This window comes from Nothoprocta perdicaria, unplaced genomic scaffold (assembly GCF_003342845.1).
Source record: "Nothoprocta perdicaria isolate Ctin4 unplaced genomic scaffold, notPer1 scaffold_85, whole genome shotgun sequence".
Lineage (NCBI taxonomy): Eukaryota > Metazoa > Chordata > Aves > Tinamiformes > Tinamidae > Nothoprocta > Nothoprocta perdicaria.
The window spans coordinates 1,440,269-1,465,920 of record NW_020456143.1 but is presented as its reverse complement, the minus strand read 5'-3'; the positions used below and the strand labels follow the sequence as shown (position 1 = coordinate 1,465,920).

General features: G+C 36.1%; 1 protein-coding gene across 1 annotated transcript in view; it reads left to right on the top strand.

Annotated features, from left to right (window-relative positions):
• PCLO (piccolo presynaptic cytomatrix protein) overlaps positions 1–25,652 on the top strand; it is a 320,601-nt gene that overhangs the window by 216,194 nt on the left and 78,755 nt on the right. Inside the window, exons 11-13 of the mRNA XM_026052206.1 lie at positions 20,787–20,895; positions 21,367–21,434; positions 23,063–23,274. Of these exons, the coding sequence (XP_025907991.1) occupies positions 20,787–20,895; positions 21,367–21,434; positions 23,063–23,274 (389 nt within the window). The remainder of the gene's footprint in view (positions 1–20,786; positions 20,896–21,366; positions 21,435–23,062; positions 23,275–25,652) is intronic.

The window sequence follows — 25,652 nt, the reverse complement described above, 5'->3', positions numbered from 1 at the left end:
GCACATCCATTTTGCAGTTTGACTGTTTTAATTTATTACTACGTCAAAGGAAACAAAAAAATAACTTTACCTGGTTCTCTGAGCATTAGTCTTAGTGATTTATACTGCTGTTAATGCTTATTCTGTGGGGTTTACAACCCCAGAAGAGCTTTCTCTCAGTGTGTCCCTGGGCTACAGGCTCAGGTTTATCTGTCCCAGCAGATGCTGACTTTATCAAAGGAAATGTGCACAAAATAGCAGACAACTCAGCCCATATCTAAACAGCCCCTCTTACTGCCCCCAATAAGCTATCAGATGTAAATCTTAACTAGGTTAGTTGTGCTCCTATTACCTGTAAAAATATTTAGAAATCTTTCATTGGAAATCTATGTTTAATCTTAAATAGATAACTAATTCATAGAGGCAAACAAAATAACCTGGACACTTCAAGCAGAGGGCAACCCCCAGATGCAATCACTAAAAGCACCAGAGGTGCTAAAAGGAGAACAGTTGAGATAGGCTTGAAATGTTCATCAGGTTGATTATACTAGAGGGGACCATGGTTACAAATGTGCTTGTTGTTGTGAATAGTATCATTCTACCAAGAGCATCTTAGACAGCACTGAGAGAGCAATTCTTACTGCTGGGAACTGAGAAGTACACATTACTGTGCAGCTCACAGTTATCAGACGCACTGACGTTGCCTGTCACCACTCAGGACCTTGATGGATTGTTCTCTGTTTCTTGTTGAAAGAGTCCTTGCTGCTTCCAGAAGCAGCATGTGAAGTCCTATTTACGTGCATGCGATGGAAATAGGCAGGATTCTCTTTAGGCAGTTCACAAAGCCCTTCCTCCTTGCTCCCACATGATCTATCCCTAAGGATCATGACCTCTGATATTGTCGGGGATAGCCTATCCATATGGTTCTACCCATTTCCTCTCATTCTTGGTAGTTCTTGCTGTACTCTGACACTGTGGATACTATTAAGGCTCCATAAAAGAGCTTAATTCCTTCTTTCATGATCTTTTTATTTTTTCTTTTTTTTTTTTTTCTCTTCTTGGTCAGAGACATATTTGCAGATCAAACTAACTATATTACAGTATAAAGTGGTTTTAAAATCAAATTAATAAAGTTGTATTTTCTATTTCTGAGCCCCCGGAACACACTGGAAGAAGTGATGAGGGAGGGCTCATGCGATCAGTGCTGCAGAGAACAGGCAAAGTGCTGAGCCAGCCCTGTGGACACTGTGGTGCTTCTCAGCTAAGAGAAAAATACAGTTTAAGTGACTGTCTCCAGGGTGTTCAGGGACAGAGTAACAGCTTTAGTCAAGCAAAATGTCTCATCYGGGAGCTAGGAGATCCCACTCTCCAAATCACATTGTACTTGMTGCACTAGCAAATAACAAAAGCAAAGGGGCACATTGGTGCTGTGCCTACTGTCTAACAGTTATTTACTCTAGGTGCTAAATAGTCATAGAATTTTGACTTAAAACATATATGTGGCCTCATATGCATGCGCATTCGAAGAGGAACTGTGTTTTTTTATAGAGTCAAATGGCTTTTATATAGATATAATATATATACATTATATATACTTATATATATATGTCTATATAAAAACACTAGATTGTGCTGTTCAAGAATAGCTTAAACCAGCAAGCTAAAAATGCCATAGTTCTGTTTCCTATTGTGTCCCTTTTGAGCCTAAAAATAGCAAACTAGAAAACATCAGGTTTAAGGTGATTTTAGTGTGAGAAAAAAAAAACTATCAATGATATCCACCACTTCTGAGGACCAGCTTGGAGTGCAGGTGAAATATTGTTATGTCCTGTGTCCTCATGGACAATTTAACTTGCTATTAAATTCCCAGAAGTGCATTAAAACTGTTTGTATCTATATGTATTTCTGAAATGAATTCTGAGTGCCCAGGATTATTAGGTCAGCATTCAAGTCTAGAGACTAGGCACTCCTAAGAATATTATATTTTTGTAAAACATGATCAGGACTTGAGAGCTGAGCTGAACTGTCTCTTGGCTGAGTGTTGTTCACCTGCAAGTCAGGCAGACAAATAGCCCCCATCATTGCACGTCTGAGAGGCTGTGTGTTAGCTGTTTGCAAGACTCACTCCCAGAAGTAACTAAATAGGCTTAAAGGGACTGTATTATTCCCTGCTAATGAATCCTGATCCTGCAGCAAGCTGACTTGTARTGCTTTAGTATTTTAAATTATTTTGTAGGTAGGTAGCTGTATACACCTTTGTCACTTCTAGGACTAAGGAGGACTTATCCACAATTTAATATGAAGAAGGACTCTGGAAAGAGGATTGTATAAGATTAGAACATTAATGTCCTTTAGATGAACTTAGCACATGATAAAATATAAGAAGTGGACACAAATTTGGAAGGTTTAGCTGTAGAGTTTTGGTTCAGTTGTTCCAAAAGGTAGCATGATCACATAGATAAAGTGCATGTTTTCATCCATGAAGAGTAAGAGATAGAGAAGTGGGCAAAAACAATACATATTCTAAATTGTTGATCAGCCAATGTCTGGCATTGTTCAGGAAAACATAAACAATAAAGCAAACAAAACAACTGTGTGAGCAAGTTATTCCAGAACTTTCAGGATTTTCTTAAAACTTTTTTTTTTTTTTCTGAAGTATTTGTTATTAACTGCTGGACTAGGTTGTACTGTGCTCTGATCTGATCTAGTCTGACAGTGTTTTTCTTATTTAATTGGAATGGTGAAAGAATATGAAGAATGAAAAGTAATTTTCTGTAATCATTTGATAGAGTACATAACAAAATAGGAATATTATATACATTAATAGAGAAAATGAATATTTTAATAGGCAGTTTTAAAAAAGAAAAATTATGTGAGCACTCTTAGAAAACTTCATTAAGACTCTTCCAAATTGCTTGAAACGTGTTATAGTCCAAAATCTAATTAGATCATCCATAAAGTATGACTGGGAAAATACAATATGATAATCTTCAGGTTTCATTGTGACAAAAGGAGAGTGTGATTTTATCATTTGACAGAAAATAGGGCAAAATGTTGTTGATTAAAATCATTACTCTTGATCCAGAATGATCATTTGGATTATTGTACATGTTTAATAATTACCATGTGAAATGAAACAGTTTCTACAACTTCATGCTCCCAGATCCCTATGGAGACGTTGAAAGAATACTTGAAGTATAACTGTAATGACACAAACTGAGGAAATTGTGATTCAAAGTACATAATTAGTAGTGAATAAAGCTAGAAATGGAACAAATGTTGAGTATCAAATCTTCATTTCATTTAAAAGTATAGCAAAACAATGAACTTTTGAAAAATTATTCTAAAAATAGTAGAACTAGATCTTGCAGTTCTCTTTAAATCTTGGGGCATGCAATGGGCAACATAAGTTTTTAAACCGTGAATTGCTTCAAATTCTAAAATATTTGTAGCAAAATTATGACTTTTTTGTCTGAAAAATAGGGATAACTTCTATGCTTTTTTTTTTTACTTATACTAAGATGTAAGAGCCTAAACATGGCAAAATCTGCAGTATTTTTCCTTTCTTGCAATGAGAGTTTGCATCAGATCCTAAGTGAATATAAAACTTATTAATATTTTTGTAAACATAGTAGCAAGCAGAATTCTGTTAAATTCTCTGGAGTTTATGGTGCAGTTGAAAACTGCTGAAATTTTATTATAGATATATTAATATTTCTTTGAACATTCTAAGTGACTTTTAGTTACTAGGTAACTAGTACTTTTTAGTTAGATACTCTCGTTAACTCTGGAAAAATGCAAGTAGTTGCTTAACTTGGATGGTTGAGGGAGCAGCATAATAACTTTGTAAAATATAAGGCTTTACAGACAATTATGTTCAACTCAGATTGTGAGATAGTAATAATCTTATAGTAATAGCCATTTGTTTKGGATTCTGGAGGTCAAATTTCATAACTGATACATGGTACAATGTTTATTTTTAAGTTGGCATGTCTCATCTTCTTGATATAACACTAGAAACAGACTAGAATATCAAAACAAAAGAGAAAAGAGTTTAAGACAAAAATAAAAAAGCACCTAGGCTTTCCAGGTCTGAGCTCTGATTAAGTCTCCGAAAAGGATTTTCAGGCCATCAAACATGGTTGTAGCATCTCCTGAGCGCTTTCATGTAAAAGCTTAGTTCACAGGATATTCAAGGTTGGAAGGGACCTCTACAGATCATCTAGTCCAACCTTCTTGCTCAAGCAGGCACACCTAGAGCATGTGGCACAGGGYGGCATCCAGGCGGGTTTTGAAGACCTCCAGAGAAGGAGACTCCACAACCTCCCTGGACAGCCTGTTCCACTGCTCTGTCACCCTCACAGTAAAGAAGTTCCTCCTCACCTGGAGATGGAACTTCCTGTGTTTCAGCTTATGCCCATTTCCCCTTGTCCTATTGCTGGCCACCAATGAGAAGAGCTTGTCCTTCTTCTCTKCATTCTCCCTTCCTGAACTTATACATGTTAATCATATCCCCTCTSAGCCTTCTCTTCTCCAGAGAAAACAGGCCCAGTTCATTCAGTCTCTCCTCATACGAGAGATGTTCCATTCCCTTAATCATCGTAGTTGCTCTTCGCTGGACCCTCTCTAGGAGCTCCACRTCCCTCTTATACTGGGGAGCCCAGAACTGCACACAGTATGCCAGGTGTGAATTGTTGTTCAGTATTTGCCAGAGAAACAAGAAAGCTTTTACTCTGGGCCTTTCTTGGCCCAACATATGCTAAGTTGCTCAAATTAATTCCAATTCTTAGGAGAAATGCATTTGAAATGGGGTAGTTTACCACTAGAGTCTACTGAAAATGGGCACCTGGATCCTCCTCACTTTGCACCTGGATTTGGTTTCCAAACTCCAGATGGCCTCTCTTGCAAAGGATGAACACTAAGATATTATTTAGAGTTACAGTTAGGGCATTTTCCTGAGAAAGTTCTCCTTGTTTGCCTTTGTTTTATTCTATCTCAAAGATCTTTTAAAATAATATTTTTTCATTAAAATTAGTCTCATCTTTTTTGAGACATAATTTTGTAATTGTTACTGGGAGGCCAGATCCCCCTGCATACAGAGGTGAGTTAAACCTTGTTCTGAGACACAGATAAAGCATCTGCAGCTCTACATTTTCCAGAAAAAGAGCAGAATCTTAAAGTTAGTTTTAATGACATAYGCATCTGAACAGTTAGGTACTTCAAGTAATAGTGAACCTTAGGAAAGAAAGACAAGATGTGCAGGTAGTGCACTAGTGCACCAGCTGAACTACTGCACTAGGCTTTTATGAACATTTAATACATAATACACTGTCTCTGTACTTAATATATGGATGAAAAAAATCTGTAATGCAGTCCTGGGCAACTCATGAAAGCCTTTGGATTCCCAGTTAAAAATCCTAATGCATCCAGGATTTATTATTTAGCATCCAGGATTTATTATTTATGAAACAATGATAATTTCAACACTGTATAACCAGATTCAAAACTTTTCTCAGTAATAGTGAACTTTCTCAGTAATACTAATAAAAAGACAATCTGTTTGTTTTGAGAGACTAAGTGCCATACCAACAGATCCAAATAATGTTGTAAACACTGAAATCCTTGCGTATTTCTGTGTTCTGTAAATCTATGTTACTTTTACTGATTCTTTGGTTCCACTGCATTCCCTTCTCATGATAAGGAGAGTACAAGGAAGAGAAAAATATGTGCTGGATAAAGACATGAACAAGTTGTATATCTCCTTCCCAAAGGATACCTTAGCATCATCACCATCACTAAATAAGYCTCTTGTATTAAAAACAAACAAAATATTGCAAGTTGACATATTATAGTTGAATTATAGTTGATCCAAAATATATTGCCATTTGTACCGAACAGCACAGTTGCAGACTGAATTTAATAATTCATCTGGAACAGAATGCCATGTAACATAGCAACATTTAAGGCTTGACAGGGGAAAAGTACATTAAAATGGTCAGGGGAAGGATGTCCTAGATAAAATAGTCAATATTTTTCATGATGATTGTGGCTGAGGCCATCTCAAAGGCACTGCATCGCTTTGTGATTCATAGCTATGAAGAATGCTATAATTCCAATATGAAGCAGATGCTCACCTGTGAAATCTGGACTTATGTTTTTCTGCTGCAAAACTTCCTGAATTTCCTGTCTCTCTCTCTCTCCCTTTTTTTTTTTTTTTTTTTTTTTTTTTTTTTTTTTTNTTTTTTTTTTTTTTTTTTTTTTTTTTTAAGGATAGTGGTATTATTTTAGCTTTCTTTTGCTTTTATTTTACCTGACACATTTCCCAATACTGATTACATTAAAACAAACTCATCACTGTTCTCTCCTTTGTACATTATTAATGTAACAAATGACAGCAAGACAGATACACCACTACACACAATAAGGCGATCATAGTGACAAGAATCAGRTCTCAGTTATATCAAAGCAAATCCAGAGACATGGACTGAAACCATTCTGTTCTTGACAGAGGATCCACAAGGCTGATTCTGAGTGGTCTGTACAAGGTAACTAAGGAGAAAATCTATTGTCAACAGATTTAAATTTAGTATTGGGCAAATATTGGTGTATCTCACTCAGCATTTCCAAGAAAGCAGGTCTGGTTGGGGAGGTGTCCTGCAAGAGCTTCTGGTTTTGTACTATAGCACCATCCATGTAAGGTTGAATTTATCCCTTGTAAGGGATATATAAGCTTGTGAGTTCCTTGCTGCACAGACCATAGATGCAAAGTGAAATGGGACAGCCTATGGCAAAGGCTATTAGCTAAACAACACCAAGCACAAGGCAAAAGAGTTAGATTTAGAGCATAGAGCAGATAGTACCAAAAAAAAAAAAAATCTCCATTGGGGTTGGAGAGTGTTTAGTCTGTTTCTTTTAAGAGTCTATGTGTGCAAGAAACCTAGATCGGTGCCATTTGACTGTTAAAGTGCAGTGACAGTCTCATTTAGCTGTGCTGACCAGTCATCTAAATGAATAGAAGGTCTGATTATTTCTTCATTACTTCATAATGTGCTGAACAGAACTCTACGAAATTAACCTTTAGGATGACACAGTAAAAGGAAATGAGTCATTCAAGGAGATGTTCATCAGCGTGTGAGCACTGGACTTGCTAAATTAGTCCTGCCACAGTGTGGGTGAAATGGAATCAATCCATATCTTCCATACATTTGCTGCTTGTACACACAGATGGGGGACTGTTAAATAGAAATAAGCCTTGATTTATATCTAAATACAACAAAGTTTCTTATGATGTTTGCTGATTACATTTTCCAAATGGATCTGAAGAGACTAGAAAGAACTGAGAGTTGCTGAGATATATGTGGAAAGAAAGGATGAAAGAAAGAAAATTTCTAGGCAATGACTTTCATAATCCGGGCTAATGGGGAAAGAGAAATAGTTTTAATCTTATCTAAAACTAAATAAAGAAAAGGCAATCTCTCATTGTCTTATTCCTAGAACATTGTACTATTCTTAGAAGCGCCAGGCTATCARAAGAACTCAAAAAGGAATGAAGTGCCACAGTGACACTTCTCAAGCAGGAGTGAGACAGACTCACAGACACCATAAAAGAGGTCTTCCCCTCAGCCAAGCAGWTAGTTAAAACAAGGGCTGAAATTTGTGCCTCCTCATCCTTATGAATATGCAGCAACGATGCATTCAGACACTTTGCAATGCCATTCCAGAGGTTCTGTCTCTAATGGAGCCTTATGGGTCTCCTCAGGGATTTACACTTTTTGTAGTTTAAATGCATATTGAAAAGTTTAGTGCCACCTAATGGACACCGCCTCCTCCCTCAACAATTTTGTAACAAGAATTGTTATGGAAGGGATCCGTAGACGCAGGAGCCCTTACACATTAAAAAATTCTAATTGGGTATGTTTAGTTATATATCTTTTCACATTGGATTGTAACATTTATTCTTTATTGCTAAAGATTTACTAATCCCCAAAGGTCATATGAAAAGTAGAAGTTATATGTTAGCACCATTGGGAAAGGTAATAAAAGGATTTAGTGGCTTTAAATCTATGAAGTGATATCATTCTGCAGCTTCCTTAATTCCAGTGTCACATACAGAGGTAAATTATTGTACCTAATGCTCTGGAGTGCTTTCAGGTGAAACTTAACTAGCTATTGCATAAAAGGGAGATAGATTTTTCTAGACCATCCATAAAACAAGTTTGCTACTCTAACTACATGGATATAGATACTTCTCCTGGTGGAGATGTTGTTAAAGCATCACTTTAGCCAGTGGAGTTTATGCCAGTACATTTATAATTATAAAGCATGTTAGTAGAAAGGAGTAAGACTATGCCAATAAGAAGAATGTTATAGTGATCAAAACTGCAAATAGACATCCTTATCCTGCAAAAGATGCTAGAGATGTCCTTGTAATATGTCATATACAACAGAAAGCAAAACAAGTATTGTGACAATATAAAAAAAGTGAAAGGCTGCATTGGATCAGGCTAACCATCTAGCATGTCCCACAAATAATAAACACAAATAAATATGTTTGTGTGTTTGTATTAAACATACAGAATACTCTCACAGCCTCCATCAGTTTGGAACTCACTAATGTGAGTGTGCACATGACTGTACAACCTGATATCCTCTACTTATTGGTCCATAGACTCTAGGCATAGGGGCTATGGTATTCCATAGGAGTATTGTGTTGTTATATGTTGTATTATTGTGTTGTTATGTGTTGTATAATGGAACATCTCTTCTTGCTCACATGAGCCTGTCTTTCTGGTAGTACCATCTATAGCAAGAATGTGAGCATTAGGGCTAGTATTGTAATTCAAACACCATGCAGAGTTCTGAACTGCCATTGAATTCCGTGGAGGAACAACTAAATTCATGATCAGATGGGTGAAATTCTACTCTGTTAAAACTTTGTAGAGTTTTCTATGTGAATAAAAAGTGATTCTTTCTTCAGTTTTCATTTATAGCTCTTTAGGGTGCCTTAGAAGTTCAGGTTTCCCATTTCTTATGGCTAGGTGTCCTTAGATTATGATTTAGGAATGTTCCTGTACATTTTCAGGGAATAGACAGGGAAGAAATATAATTGTCAATTATATTTCTATTGCCTGTGAGTTATTGGAATGAATTGGAAAAACAGACTGGGCTTTTTATTATTTTCTTTAAAATTTGTTATATGTATTCAGTGCAATATTTAGTAGTATGTGTAGAAAAGCAGATGGAACATTAATTTTATATAAAAAAATTATTGCCTTTGATAGCAATATGAAATAAACTCATTCTGAAATGCTGATGAGTTGATAGACAATTTAGCAGTTCCTTAGATACTTTTAATCCAAGGACCATTACTCCATCCCTTTCATCTCTAAAGCATATAACATTCGTACTTTACTCTTTTACTATTTTCAGTATATTTTGTGGGATTTACAGTTTCAGATGGAATTTTTTACTTCTTGCAGCTAATTTACACCTTGTGCAGTTGTTTTATAAATGACCCCGGATATTTCTCAGCTACAGTTGGTCAGTTTTGCAGAGCAGGGTTGTTGTTGCTTATTTTTTTTCTAGACAAAAGGAATACATAATTCATAGCTGGTTAAATACTACTTTTAATTCTCCTCCTTTTATCTGGAAAATAAATATTTTGAGGGTTGATGCAAAGAGACAGACATGGTTATTTGCCTTTCTAATATCCTATGCCTGTAATAATTCTGGGGATTTCAGTTCCAGGAAAAAGATTTTTACCTATGCAATAACTTTGGTGAAAGGAAGAGAGTCTTGGAAGCTTATATAATGATCAAACTCCTTTTTCCCTGTTGATCCACAGCACACATTTAAGCTTGATTATACGGAGATGAAATGTCAGTTTAACACTTATATTTGGAAGTTTAAAAGCAATCCCAGGTATCTCACTTGGGCCAAGTTTTTGAGGGAAAGGAGGACATTGCAATTCCCAGGAAAGCTAGCAGGAGACCCAATGCTGAAAATTTTTGGTGTCTAAATGTGGATTTTCGATGTGTAACTACTAGGACACTCGSGTTTGGAAAAATAAGGTACAAAGCTGGCACTGGGAGTAGTTGGGTGTAGGGGCTAGATTAAGATTGCCAGAACATCACAACTGCCAGGTTTGCTGCTGCTGCTCCTGGGCAAGGGCTTGCCCCTAGCAGCAGCAGTTAWTTTTGGGGAGCAGCAGGACCAACACTCAATTCCACCATCTAGTCTGCAGGGTCAGGTCTTCCAGCTCCTTCTCTACCTCCTACCTAACCAGTTTTGATCAAGCTAGCTCAGCTCCTTATCCTTTCATTTGAGCAGTCCCAAAACAGATTTCATACACGGTGTTATTCTTAATGAGCTTTGATGTATTTTGTAGCTTCATCAGATAGTCTCCAAAGTGCCTCCAGCAGGCATGAAAATGAGCCTTTAAATTATCAGTCATGTTTCTTCTTTTGAACGTTGTCAGGTATAAGCAGAGTTCATGGTGTAACCTCGTCTACAGGGAAATAGCAGCTTCTCCCTTGGAGAATGTTTTCCCTAAGGAAAGTGCTRCCATAGACTAGTTTGGTCTAACTCCTTCCCAATGCATATACAACAAAATTAATGCATTAATGGCAACCATAAAGGGCACAAAAAATCACAGGGATGGGCTGATAAGACAGAACTTGKTTTGGGGTAGATAGTGAGAAGAAAGAGAAGCTGCTGCTAAACGGTATGTGCCAAAGACAGTATGAATTCAGTCTTAATCTTAATGGATTCCAAATAAATAAATATATGCCACGGATCTCTAAAGACAACAAGCAATTAATGTAATGTGATTGATTACCTGACATGTTTATCCTTATTTCCCGTATTTTTGGGAAATATATATTCATATATTTGTCATATGCAAGACAAAGTAAAATGACATCCTGTGGTAGATCTGGATCTAGAATTTATTTAAGAGTTAAGGAGATTGCAGCCCTCATCTTCCCGACTTGCTCTAGTGTTTGCTCAATATTCAGAGCTGCACCCGCAGCTCTTCCCAGCAGGGAGGTTGCTGCCAGTCCAGGATAGTCAGACAGAAAGTTGTGGTGGCTCCAGCTGTGCTGCTGCTCACAGTTACCTGTCTTGATGTCACTGGTCCAAGTTCCTGGCATCCCTCATCATTAGTGTCCCTGCACCTCCCTCATTGCCAGGATCTTCCCCCACTTGCTGAATCTTCACCACTTTCTTTCCTATCCCTCATCTTTTTCCCAAGACCACTTCTTGGAAACCTTTTCAGTATTTCTTCTTTCTGGACATAATAGCTCCTGTATTCCCAATCTACATAGTCTATATGCAGAAGCACACAGTGAGTTCAGCCCTCCAGTTGACAGTTCTCTCTCATTTCTTATTTTTAATTATATGGCATAGGAAGTTCCCGTTTTTGTTAAGGTGAGATGTTATCAGTACCTACAAATAGACCGTGGTAGGATGCACTAGCAAGTAGCAACTTCAGTTCAAGAGTTCCAAAATTCAGTTTCAATCTCCTCCCCCTGCAATTATCCACCTCCTTTTAGCATYCCTAATTTAAAAGATTTTTCACCTGTGATAATACTAAGTTGGTTTTCTGTTCTACCAAAACCAAAAAAGAAACAAAATATTTATCCGWTAAATTCCCTCCAAAAACCCGCAGCTGTTATTGCAGAGTTACTATAAAGAACAAATTCATGCACATGTGACTCCTGARAATGATGTAAATCCAACATCTGAATCAGACTTTGACATCAAGAAAAATACTCWGCAGTATGAAATAGCTAGCAGGAAAATATGTAGATTATAATTTTATTACTTTGCTACTTTCTTGTAGCTTCCCCCTCAAACCTAATTGTCCTTTTACCCACTAATTCTACCCCATCTGGCATCCAATTGGTAAGTTCTTGGCCTTCAGCAATTGTTTTCTTTGTTTTTGTCTGGATATTATTTCTCATACTGAGCCCTTAATCTTTGACTTGAGTTCTAAAAGCTTAAAAGTAATAATAACCACAAAAGCAATAGGGCTTCTTTTTTTAAATCCTAAAGTACTTTTAGAGAGCACTACAGAGAATAAAATAATCATGGGCCTGCAAAATTTACTCATAAGCCCATTTACTTATTCATACATGAATTATACTTTTTTTTTTTTTCCCACAGAACTACTTGTGAGAATAATGGTACTTGCTTTACTAAGCACTGTTGTAAAAGAAAAAAATATAACTTCATGTGATATGTATAAACATGTTGGAGATATATAAGCATCAGAAGAATTAGACTGTAAGATGATGAACAGAATATCAACTAGTACTTAACCAGTATCTCACATTAGTATTCCACAAGTGCTATATTGTAAATCTATTAATGTTAGCAATACTTTTAAGTCTTACTAACACACCTAGCTTTACTAATAGCACTTGCTATGGGTAATATACAATACCACCAGCCTCCTTGCCACATACCTTTTTAAAAGGTAAATTGAGGTACCTAGAGGCCTGCAGACACCTAGYTGGGTAATTATGGAAGCAGGACTTAAATTTGCATCTCTGAGGTCTCTCTGTAAATCCCATCCACTTCACTATATCTCCATTAGAGCTTTTCACTGTTGATAAGGTACAACTGTTTGTTTGCTAAGTTGCAAGAGATGTACAATTCTATTTCTAGAATTGATTTCTGTATTAAATGACAAAGCTGCAAGCCAATGTGCATATATTTAGATGTCTGAAAAGCAAATGTCTTAACCTAAACTGGTATTAAGGGCTCTTTCTCTAACCAAAAGGGAAAAAAAGGTACTGAAAGGGATGCGATTCATCTCACTCCAAAATTAGTGTCAGCTGAGATGAACAATTCTAAAAGAAGAGAGATAATAGCCTCTTATTCATTAATTACTCAAAAATTCCTAGACAACTACCTAGATTAGGCACTTTTAAACAGCTAAAACTTTAGCCCAAAATTTAGGTAAAAACAACTGGCAGATTTTGAGTGGAAATGACAGTTCTCCCCTGCAGACCTTTAGATGGTGATCCACACACTTTCCTTTGTTATTTAAATGTGTTCAGATTTTGATTTAGAAACTGATAATTTTGTGCATCTTCATCTATGATCCAAATTATTTGTTTCTTGAACCAACAAATAATTWAAAAAAATCTTCTCCGCATAATTCCTACAATTATGTGTGTCCCTACAACTATGTGCTTACTATATGACAGAAATTTCTCCAAATAAAAGCTGTGACAATTTCCAGCTGCAAGAGAATCTGAGCAAATGTTAGGTTAACATAAAATCATTCTAATAATAACGAAAATACAGTTCTTTTACATCAGTGATATCAAGAGTGTATTCTTAATCTCTGTGAATTGGTTATCATTCCCTGTAGCGAAACCAATGCATTTTACTTAGAAGCAATTCTATAAAACATTGCTTTCTAGATTAGTTAACCAGTCTATCTTTTCAAGCTTCACCRAATGTATTTATTTATTTGATTAAATAATGAATCTAAGAATATACCATTAAAAAGCTTACAAAAGGGATTAGTCAATTTTTGATCTGTGTTCCAACCTAGTATTTCTCAGTTACTCCTGCTGATGATAAAATCTTCCATGAAAGAATGAAAAACATCAGAAACAAACAAACAAAAATGCCCAGCCATTTGAGGAGGGAGCAAAGAAGTGAACTCTTAAGTCACTAGTCATATTTTGTCAAGGTTTTTGTCTTTGACCTGTACATAAGTTTACCGTAATATAAAAGTTGGCTTCCTGAAATTTTTCTCCTGAAAAAGGAGAGGATGGGAAGTTGCTTCAATTCAAAATTAAATATATTCACATTTAAGAAGGAATCATCCTTTTGAAAGTAACTTTTATTTGTTTTGAAAAAGATGAAAAAATTCCAGAATTTTCAGCTAAAACAATGCCAAAATGTTAAATGAATTTTAAATAGTTCCAGTGATTATGAGTCTTTTTATTATTGTTATTGTTATTGTTATTATTATTATTATTATTATTCAAAATCAGTATCTGATTGAAAAAAAAATTGGGTCAGCTCAAATTATAACATGAACAATCTGATCCCAAGGTAGTATAATGACTTTAGTTTATTTACTAGTGTTCTGAAGAGTATCATTTCTTGATTCCCTCTCTTGACTGGGAAAACTGTATAGCACCAGCAGCAGCTTCTACTCAGTTTGCTTTGTTTTCATGTTAGATGGTTCTGACAAATGCAGTAATAATAAATAAATCATAGTGTATATTTGAATAACCACGTAGTGTCAGAACTATGAAATTACCTACAGGGTATAAGGGATGGTAATTGGACAGAGTGACTCCTATTAGCATGCATCAACTGGACATTTTACTCTTATCTTATATGACAGAGTGGTATTTTAAGGTCATCAGTCATGCTCCTTAAGAAGACTTGACTTTTTACTTGAACAGTGGTGTCTGCATACTGTGAGTCACAAAGACTTTCTGTTCTTGTTTATATATGACCTTAATTATCACTGCCATCAATGCACAGCGATGGCCCAATTTTCATTTCTGGCGCTCTTTCTATGTTTCAGTGATCACCGTAGATTCCTTAACTCTGCTTCTAGTCCCTTCCTGCTGACACATGAAGGGCAACCAGTTCTGCATCAAGGAAAGGTAGATCCCAGAACCAATGTGGGGTACCTAGGAAGAGCCTGTGGCTTCCGGGAGCCCTGATAAAGGCAGCAATTTGGTGGTCCTCTGTAAAGACCAACCTGCAGGCTCTTGCAGCACAGCAATTTGCATTCAGTCTCTTCTTCTGCTTAATGCAATAATTTTTAATTTCTACTCTGTTGAACTTTCTAAATAAACCCATTCTTTCACATCCACAAACTCATAATCACCAAGATGCATGCATGTTCATAGATATGGGATAATTTAACGTATGGGACTGGGTCTTCAGCTTTTCTCTTGGGTTCTTAAGTAGCAACCATGTGATGATTTTAGATGTGCCATTTGAACAGTTTTAGGAGCTGAGAGTAATTCTGRTATTTTGTTTCTCAATCCCATGCCTCTGTGAGTCATTGGACATTATTGCTAGGTTACTCTTTTTTTTTTTCCTTATCATTGTGTYTTATGGCTTCAGTCCTACTTATTATGTTCCTGTCGTTATCTCTTTAAAGTTTTATGGCTTCAGACTGCAATATGTTTTATCTAGCCCTTTGGTGTAGTGTGTGTGTACCTGTCCTGCTTAGGCTGCCTCATCTTTCCTCATCTGAGTCTTGAGAAGCAGCATGTAAATGTGCAGGGACCTTGATGATCTGCTAACTCACATGCCATCAACTCATGAATGTCTTCTTCTACCATTCTTTCTGGGAGTTCTTCATAAATAAATTCCCACTCCTATTTCATTCATGCCAAACTTGAAATAATATAGGTCAGAATAAGTTTAGGCTGGTTGTCTTTGGTACACTAAAAAYACCAGCAAATAAACAGCATTCTGTGATATCTTAGCATGCCACTCTAGTGGTAAGAAAATATGAGCCAAGAGACAGAATCTCATCCAGATTAGGTTCTCATCTCTGTGATGAAGAGCTAAGTAATAGGAATATTAAGTTTGGCATGAATGAACACTGAGGATGTTTCAGATGAGGAAAGAGAAGTGATGGAGCAGAGGAAGGAAACACAATGTCTGTAGTTTCAGTGAACAGTATGTTTAAAATATATATATATTATTCTCCCAAACTGCTGAATTACAGTTAGTTGTTACCATGTTGTAGCATTTGTTCAGCATGATAAAACTCATTCTTTTGTTTGTTGCTCATTCTGATCTTCATTTAGTTTGCAAAGAATTGCATTTCAATTCATGTCACACAAATGTGTCCATATCATCACTTGCTGCCCTAACATAGTTCAAACTAAAGGATAATAATATGCCAGTTATATATAGATAAAAATCTTAGTTAGGCTTTGAATTAGGGAATTATTTAGTGTACCAGCTGTACCAATTAGTGGAATGGTGTGTGGCTGCCAGTAGGTTCACTCTTAAAATACAAGGATGATTTGCTTTGGCTATACTTTTATTAGTGCCATTTCACAGAGTAGCAATCACAAGGCRTAGGTAAGTTCATAGCTGTCATTTTTATTTGTTGAATAGTGTGTCCATTTATAACAATTGTGAATATTGTCCGTTTATTAATTATTGCAATAATAGAAAATATTCAGCATGAGTACAAATGCTGGATGGGAGAGGAAGTTAAGGTGTGTTTAAAAAGTAATGAGTTTTGGTGTGATCCATGCTCAGGAATATAGGCAAATGCATTAACACACTGATTTTAATCAACTTATTTTTACCATCAAGAGAGTTTAGAAATAAAAGAAAAATAACAGAGGGAAAACAGACCATAAAGCAATATAGTGTTGAATGTCAAACTGCAAGTTGATATTCTTTCATCTTCTTCTGAGTGCACATTTAACTTTTATATCATTTTCTGAGTTTCAAAATATAGTTTCTGAATTTTAATCTTTCTGTGAAATCCACAAACACCAACGTTCATATCTTAYTAATCAAAAATGCTACCCTCGAGAGATCTTTTGCTCTATAAGGATTGGACCAGTGAAAAATAGAGAGAATGACACATTTATTTTGCATAAGAATAAGCTATACAAGGTAAGAAGAAGCAAGGGATAAGCCCAAGCAATCTGCATGTAAAACTATAATGTAACTAAAGCCAAAGGCTTTAATAATCATAATGCCTAGGTCTTTCCTAATTTTCATTAGGAAAGCAAGCCCGAAGCAAGTTAGAAAAAAAAAAATTTTTATTCATGTATAATCTCATTTTTTAAAAAGTAATTACTAACTCCTAGTCACAAACCAAACAATAACATTTTATCACCTCTCAGGCACATTGAGTATGTCGAATAGGAGTCTCTGCAGTGTAAGAGTGCATGCAAAACAATTAAGATTAACTTTATAACAGCGCTTTTTGTGTTGTGGATGGAAATAAAATTAAAGAGATGTTCCATATCTCAGCTTAGCATTTCTGTATTTGAAGCAGCTATGTGGGGACCCATATCCAGAATCAAAAACTCCTTTGGTAATTTTCAGATTTCTTTCAATTTCAAATCTAATCCTACAACCCTCTCGTGTCTTAAAGGTGAATAAGACAATTTTGAAAAAAATAATGAAGATGGGTGGAAGCAGATGTATGTTGTATCTTCAGCTGGCAGTCAGAGACTCAAATACCAAGACCTGTTCTGCTTGGAAGATGTTCTTTGCATATTTAATATTTTCTTTCTTGCTTTTCTATCTATAGAGATATCATATATTTAACATCAGTCAAGCACTGCAACTTTATCACCCAGATGGTGGACTGAGACAAGTATTTACTAAGAGCAGACACTCAAGCAGGCTAGAAGCTCTTTAAAACATTAAATATAAATCAATGTAATTTCCTACTGAAGCAAAAATTATTTCTGCCCTTGCTCAGCACTGTTGAATCAGTGAGGATTGTGAGGAATTATTAAGGAAGGGATAGAATAAATCGAGGAACAGATGTTAGCCCTTCCAAATCCAGGCTATGTTAGGCACACATAGACATTTCCCTTTCTAAAAATTATTTGCAATTTTTTTTTTTTTTTATCCAGCCACTATAAGCATTGCTAACACTTCATTTCGTTATTTTGCTCTCTCTTCCCTTTGTTGACTCGCTCTTTCACAAGAGTAAGCTTTTCTCTTAAGGTTGTAACGATAAGAACCTCCTTCATATCTTTTTATGTGAAGTCATAGGATTTGAATAAAGCATACTTGCATAGTTCCGTGGAGTGCATGAAAATAAAAATGTTCAAGAGCTGTGTACCRTTGTAAAGCAGAGTCAAGACTGGCTATCTGGCTATAAAGAAGAAACTGTCTCAACCTAGAAGTACCTCTTCTGTGTTATAGATGATACTCTGAAGCATCAGCATAGGTAGCATYATCATCATCATAAGCCAACTGTGTCATAGCTTACATGCAAACCATGTAAATCATGATGCATGTTAGCACCTTTAGTGGAGCAGGGCAAAGGTCTTGATGTATAATTAGAGCTGATCTGCTGCCTGTGAGTTTTGATATTGCTAAAAATAAGTTGTAGCTCACCATCAGTGTAGGAAGTAATAGTTCCAATGTGATTTAAAAAAGATCTAGAAGCATAGGGMTGATTAATTGCTTCCCTCTAGAGTTGTCATGGTACAATGCAAGTGTTTTCTTCTTCTCCTACTTCGTTTTTCTTTCATTATTTTGTATAGAGTTCTAGAAATGTGAATAACATACCCTGACCAGTAGCAGGATATGGATGATTTTTAGAGGAAAAAAGTCATATTTATCACTAGGCTTCAGTGACTTTTTTTTTCCCTCTTTTTGCTAATAAAACCCACATTTCTTTTAAGAGTTTTTTTTTTTAGCATTTTTTCATAAAAAAAAAAAAAAAAAGCAGTTACTCTTTGATAGGAAAGAAACCAACTTCTTGCTTAAAATCCAATTTTCCTCTGTACCAACAGTGTAAAATGGATCTCTGCATGAATCAAGGCAGGTGGGATTCAATTTACTTTTGGCTTGCCACTCTCTGTGTCCTTGATCTGACTGTGATTTGCCATGATGGCCTTGTGTTCAAGAATAAAACTCTTATCAATGGAAAGGAGACTGGTGAAGAAGGCYGACATTCCCAGCTTTGCAGTACTCCACTAGGCTCTTCCTGCTACTTTTTTAAAATTAAAGTGACATGTTAATGACAACCTTGCAGGAGGCTGTCAATCAATATTGATATTTTCAATCAATATCAAGAAAGTGGTATGTGATAGACATAGGACGGTACTGGGTGCATCTTCTCAGCAAGGTTCTTCTGTTAGAAAAGGATGTTACCAGCTTTCTCATATAACTAAAACTTTCTAGGTCTCTTCTTGTTTGTTGCCTCTAGTAGAAGGAATCGGTGGCTTTTTTTGCCTTGTTCAAGGAATTTCTGCTGTGGTACTCAACATCCTAAGCTACACTAGCTGTAAAAGGGCATACATTGCAAATAATTTTAGTTCCTTGTTTTTTAGAAGCCTTCTAAAGACAAACAACATACTGTGGTACTGTATATGCTTATCCAGATTTTCCGGCCTTCTGAGCATCCCTTTCTAGCCATTCTTCATAGTTTGTGTTTCTGTAAACTGACTGCTGTGAATAAGAAGCTAAATTTTTACTGAGAAAAGTTATGAGCAAATCTGATAGTTCCAATCCTAAAGCTTGGAAACCTATAGAAAATATAATGTAAATAATGATTATAGCCTTTATTTCTCATATCTTTTTCAGAATCACATAATTCCATTTGTTTTATTCTGTGAACAGTATTTTATTTAACAATATAATTTCTTATGAGTTTATCTACACATTTTACTCCATTATTTTTCCCATTTGTTGTATGCAACGATACAGGATTCTCAAAATAAAAATATGACCCATGTGAAGACCAGGTTTTATCTGTGTAAGTGATAGCAAGTTAAGTGTTTGTGGTTTTCTTTGCTGTGCAGATGATGTGGTTTTCAGATTTTTTGGAGTATATCGATTTTAGTGAAATACTAAAAATTCAGTAACTTTCCCATTAAGAAAATTTTACTGCTAAACCTGGAGAGGTGGATTTTGATCTTATGTACATTATTGAAAAATTAATCTCTTTGGAATTATTCTTTTGATTAACTACTCAAAATACAAATATATTTTTAAAAACCTGAGACCTAACTCCTCAGTATAAATCTATAGGATGTTCTTTGAAAACATTTGCTGTAACCTCAAAGATTTGTTCATATTATTAGGTTATCATGTAGCATGATTTACAGAAGACTTGACTCTGCAAGTACTGAGCATAAAATTTTCTCACAGTGAATTCAGTGATTTAGTTTGTGATACCTGGTTCTATACCAAGTGCCTGTCTCACTCCTGAGATGAACAGTAAAAAAAAAAAAAAAAAATTTTTTTTTTCATTATTTTTCAGCCTATTTATTATATCTCCATTCTGATCTTCTGGAATTAATTATTATCAACCATTTTGGCATCTTCTTCATAAGAAAAGATGCAGAGTAAAATTTTAGCCTGAATTTTTATAATTCCAGGATGATATTTGAAAAACTGAGGTAGATTCTCACTTGAAAAATCAGTTTAAATACATAAATACATGTATATAKAGACAATATTAATTATATTAATGCTAATTAATTTCAATAATTATATGTCATATTAATTAATATTAATGTACAATGTTGGTGTTTTATATATAGCAAACATATATTTTATATAATTATATGTATAATAATGTAATATATTAATGTTATATATATATTTAATGACAGAGTCAAGAAAATGTATTTGAATTGCCAAATCACATTCACAAAATTAGTGCCATTTTGAGTTTCAACAGCTATTTGCTACTACATGGGAATGTCTGTAATTATCTTCCAAGATGATACTTGGCTAGGAAATGTCTAATATTTAAAATGATTCGTTTTCTTGCAATGTTGGTTAGTGTGCATGTTTCTGGTCTTGCAAAAGTTTTTCAATATCATGCAACTCTGACTGTGAGCAGTGCATGTTAAGTTTGAGTCAGATGGAAAGTCACCTCCTAACTTATCTATACAGGTAAGTTGAAGCYGTTGGGATCATTATGTTCAAAGGTTTCATGAGTGTGAAGTGAAAGGGCTTTGCTAATGTTTTGTGCCATTTAAACAACATTTACCTGAGTGCCACATCAAACATCTTGTTTAAGTAGACTGTCTGTTGCCTTTGTCAAAAAGATGAGTGCTTGATCTGGTGCTGTTTTACTATCTTAGGAATGCAGGTGCTGGAATGGAATGGCATCCCATTGACTGGAAAAACTTATGAAGAAGTCCAAAGTATTATTATTCAACAGAGTGGGGAAGCAGAAATATGTGTAAGACTGTGAGTTTTTCCCCATCTTTCTGTTTCCATTTTTTTGGCTTTTCATGGCTTTTTATTTATTTATTTATTTACARTTGTTAAGGTGGAACCTTTGTTACCCTGAACACCAGTGGACTACTTAGCAAAAGAATTCACTGTGAGTTTAGGAGGTCTACGTACTTTTTTTTTGTTTATTTTTTTTCTCTTTTAAAGTCATAAGGAAAAAAATAATTGAGGCAGATTTTAATAATCAAACTTTTATAGACAAGATTTTCTCCATTTTCAGGCCACAGTCTCCTCTCATTAGCACACAATTTGCTGAGTTTATTGAAGCTGGTTGTTGAGAGAAATTGATAATTTTGTACTTGATTTTTATCAAGCTTGGGAGCTGCTTGCTTTCATGAACCACTTTTTCATTTATCTACTTAATACAATAATGAGGGTATGAGGAAAGAGTTTCTTTTGTCTCAGGCTTCCCATTGCTCTCTTTAGGGACCTCAACATGCTTTCAGATTCTGAGAATCCCCAGCACCTGGAACTGCATGACCCAGTGAAGGCAGGTAAGCAATGAGCCTTGATTTGATATTTWAGAAAGCACCTGAAAATTGGATATGGTATAGGCCAGGATTCTAGTACTGTAAACTCAAGTGTTTCCTTTAAAATCTTGTTATGCATAAAAAGAGGACCACGCTTATATGTGGAGGACTTCACATATATGAAGGCACAAATTTATTATTTGTCTAATTGAAAGTCTTAATGACATACAAAAATACAACTAAAGTGTGAAGTTCTGTTATGTGACTTCTGAGATTACAGCTGGTTTTGGAGCGTATTCCTTTTTGTTCAGTGAATACCATGACTTAAGATTATATAATCAGGCCTAATATAACTTTAAACCAATATCCATAATATTACACAGTCCTTTATGCAGTTGTTCTACCCACTTCTTGGGGCTCTATCCTAGGGTCTGTGGTTTGTGACTGCACTTTCATAGAGCTCTTCACATCTATTAACATCGTTGTGATCATTTTGATGAAAAATGCTATTATTGAAAAATGATAGTTGCAAATGAGTTTGCAATGCATACAGTGTAAATGAATGTGCAAATGCAAATGAATACTGTGTCTGGCAGAGCTTTGAGGTATTCTGAGGTTTTGCTTCTATTTGGTTTGCTTATTCCCTTTGGAAAGGAGCAGTTTCCCTTGCTCTAAACCTAATCCAGCACAGCAGCCAAGATAAGGCTAATATATTGCTTTCCCGCCTGCTGTCCAGGCTGAAAAGAATGTAAATCTCTGGGAAAGGCATAATACATAGTACAAACAAATAGACTGACATTTGTTGTCACAAGAGTGAATTAGGAGCAGGAATATGTAGAAAATTTATTTTACCTGATCTATAGCAGAAGCAGATCAATGACTGTAGTAAAGACCTTAAATCTCTTRTACTTTTGCAAATCTATAATGCGGACTGAGCCTAACATCATTTTAGGTCTAAGCACTTCAATGCATCTATGAAACTAGGGCTTGTTTGTCTATTAAAATGAAGAGGACAGTCAACTACAGGGCAAAATTATCCTCTCATTTCRTACAAACCCTGAAACAGATGCCACATGCAAGAGTGTATAATAAGGGAAGATGAATTTGAGTTGTGATTTTTCATTTGCATTCATTTTGTTCGGTTTAGAGTTCTAAAGTTTTAAATCCATTTTAGTCTCTTTATTTTTTTTATAAATTATCTCAGGAGCGGGATTCAATTTTATCGAACATCCATTTAATTAAAAAAAAAAACAAGGTTAAAACTTGCTGTAGCAAAGTTCACACGTGATGAAGAAAGGGCAGTTTTCAGAAATGAAGTGAAGCACAGGCCAAGCTTTAACAGTGTCATTTGCTCCAGGATGATTCAACATAATCAGCCAAGTCTTAATTTACTTCAGGTAGAGGGTGATCTCTGCAGAAAGCTTGTGAGAAGGATAGCATGAATTGACTCAACAGAGTTAGTGTTAAAATCGGAATGTTGAAATTGTGGGGGGTGATGTTCTTGTTTTTCATAGATTGACTTTTGCATCTTTAAATTATACAAGACAATGTATGAAAATTTGTAAAGATCAATATACTGTTTCTGTACTTTTGCAAAATAGAGCTGAATGTGATAGCTGTTATCCAAGCAAAACTCTTTTACTTTACTCCAGTAGATAAAGCGAAATCCCCRGGAGTAGATCCTAAGCAACTGGCTGCAGAGCTCCAAAAGGTTTCTCTACAGCAGGCCCCCTTGATTGCTTCCTCAGGAGTGGAAAAGGGCTCCCATGTCCACTCTGGAACCACTTCTGCTGCCTCCAGTGCTGTTCCTAGCCCTGGCCAGCCTGGTTCTCCTTCAGTGAGCAAAAAGCGGCATAGCAGTAAGGTAAGGAACTTCTCAGTTATGTAAAACTGAGAAGTTATTCTGATCATAAGAATAACTGCCAGAAGAATATCTTGCTTAATGTAGCAAGAGAGCATAGAATGTTTTGACAAATCCATTTAAATGATGGTGWGGAGTGTTACTATTAAGTTATGCCATTTGGAAGTAAGGAGATTATGTAATTTATTCAAGGTCATGCAAGATTGGACACTTTGAAAATAGATTCCCTGAACTTAGTATTTTTTAAAATGAAATCATTTCCTTTCTCAGTCTTTGCTTTGCTTTTGAACTGTATGCAATGTTATGGGTGAGGTACATAATTACATAGAAAATTACATAGAAAATACTTGTGTTAGTAAAACAGGTATTTAATAAGCCGCTATTGAAGTGCTACAAACCATGATTTATAATAGCAGTATTAACCATTTCTGCTAAAGCCAGGAGAGTGAATTTGCCATCAAAATGTATTTTCTGACTATCTAACTCCTGTGAACTTCCTAACCATAGTKTCACATTTTCCTTGCCACATTCTGTCCATATTTCAATTGAATTTCTTTCTGCTTTATTTATTTCTGAAAATTGTAATGAGAGGCATTCTTTTTATAAAAACCGTTACTGCTGTTGACTTGTACAAGTTCTGTTCATGATGCCAAGCCCAGTTCATAATGGGGTTGAAATCTCTTAGAAAAGAAAGCAACTGCTCATCCTTTCTCAAAAGTCTCTCTACCTTGGCTTGACAGCATTTCTTGTCAGGCTGCAACACGGATTCTTTACATTTGTCAAAGTTTTATCACAGAATAAAATATCCAAACTGCCAACAGTTGCTTTTGCTACTGGTCAGATTTTTTAGCCGGTAAAATCCTCTTTCTAAAGATTTTTGAATAGGAAGGGCACTCTAAAAATGTTGTAGGAGTCTTTGATGTTCTGCAGTGCAGACTGGCACATCAAATGCCTCCTCCCATCACAGATATAGAGATCTATGCACCAGAGCCTGGCATTAAGTTTCCCTATCAAACTTTGCCAGCAGATGTTAAAGGCACCATTGTAGAGCTTTTATATGGGGGAGCAAAAAATAAAATAATATCAAAATAAATTAGATTGTGCAACACAAAGGACACAATCTTTGGAAGCTGTGAGCTAGCTATATGATGTCTAGATTTGTTCTTTTTGTCATGTAAATACAAGGTCACTCTACAATCCAGATTACATCCATCCTAAATATTAAATGTCCTCTAGAAACCTTTAATTGTCYTTTCATATTGAAAAACAATAGACTTGCCCTTAGATCCCCTGGCTCCCAGGGAAGCCATAAGATAAATGTTTTTCCTTCTTTTCAAATTAATCCTCACTGAGACCTTGATTCATAAAGATATTTAATTGCATGTCTGACTGTACATCCAGACTCCTACTTCAGACTTGGCCCTWCTCTGAGCTATGGGTTGAACTATGGGATAAACTGCAGACGTCCCTTCCAGCCTAAACTATTCTTATTCTCCTTGGTCCGTGCTACATCAGCTGACATGGGAGCAGACAGGAACCATTGAACATATAGAATCATAGCCTTCTTTATAAGTATGGAGGTTTAATGATGATATGGAAATGATTCAGGATCCAATGAGGAGGAGGCAGGGCAGTAAGTAGCCTTGCCACGCTGGACTTHAGGAGGGCCRAVTTYAGCCTCTTCARAGACCTGCTGGGAAAGATCCCATGGGCTAGGGCTCTAGAAGGAAGAGGGGCCCAGGAGAGCTGGTTAGTTTTCAAGCGGCATTTCCTCCATGCCCAGCAGCATTGCATCCCTGTGCGTAAAAAGTCGGGCAGAGGGGGCAGGAGACCTGTGTGGATAAGCAGAGAGCTCCTGACAAAACTCCAGCAGAAAAAAGCAATATATAGAATGTGGAAGAAAGGACAGGTCCCTTGGGATAARTACAGGAATGTTGTCAGGGAATACAGGGATGCAACAAGGAAAGCTAAGGCACAATTGGAATTAAATCTGGCACGGGATGTTAAGAGTAACAAGAAAAACTTCTTCAAATATATCAACAACAAAAGGAAGGTCAGGGAGAACTAGTGAATGGGGTGGGTGCCCTGGTTACGAAAAACACGGACAAAGCAGAGCTGCTGMMTGCTGCCTTTGCTTGTGTGTTTRTSAGGGGMAGCCCTCTAGAMTCRCAGGCCCTAGGGACACATGAAGAGAGCCAGAGAGAGGAAGGCTTGCCCTGGGTAGAGGAAGAGTGGGTCAGAGAGCACCTAAGGAAACTCAACACMCACAAATCCATGGGCCCTGATGGTATGCACCCCAGAGTGTTGTGGGAACTGGCAGATGTCCTAGCCAAGCCGCTCGCCATCATCTTTGGAAGGTCCTGGAGAACGGGGGAGGTGCC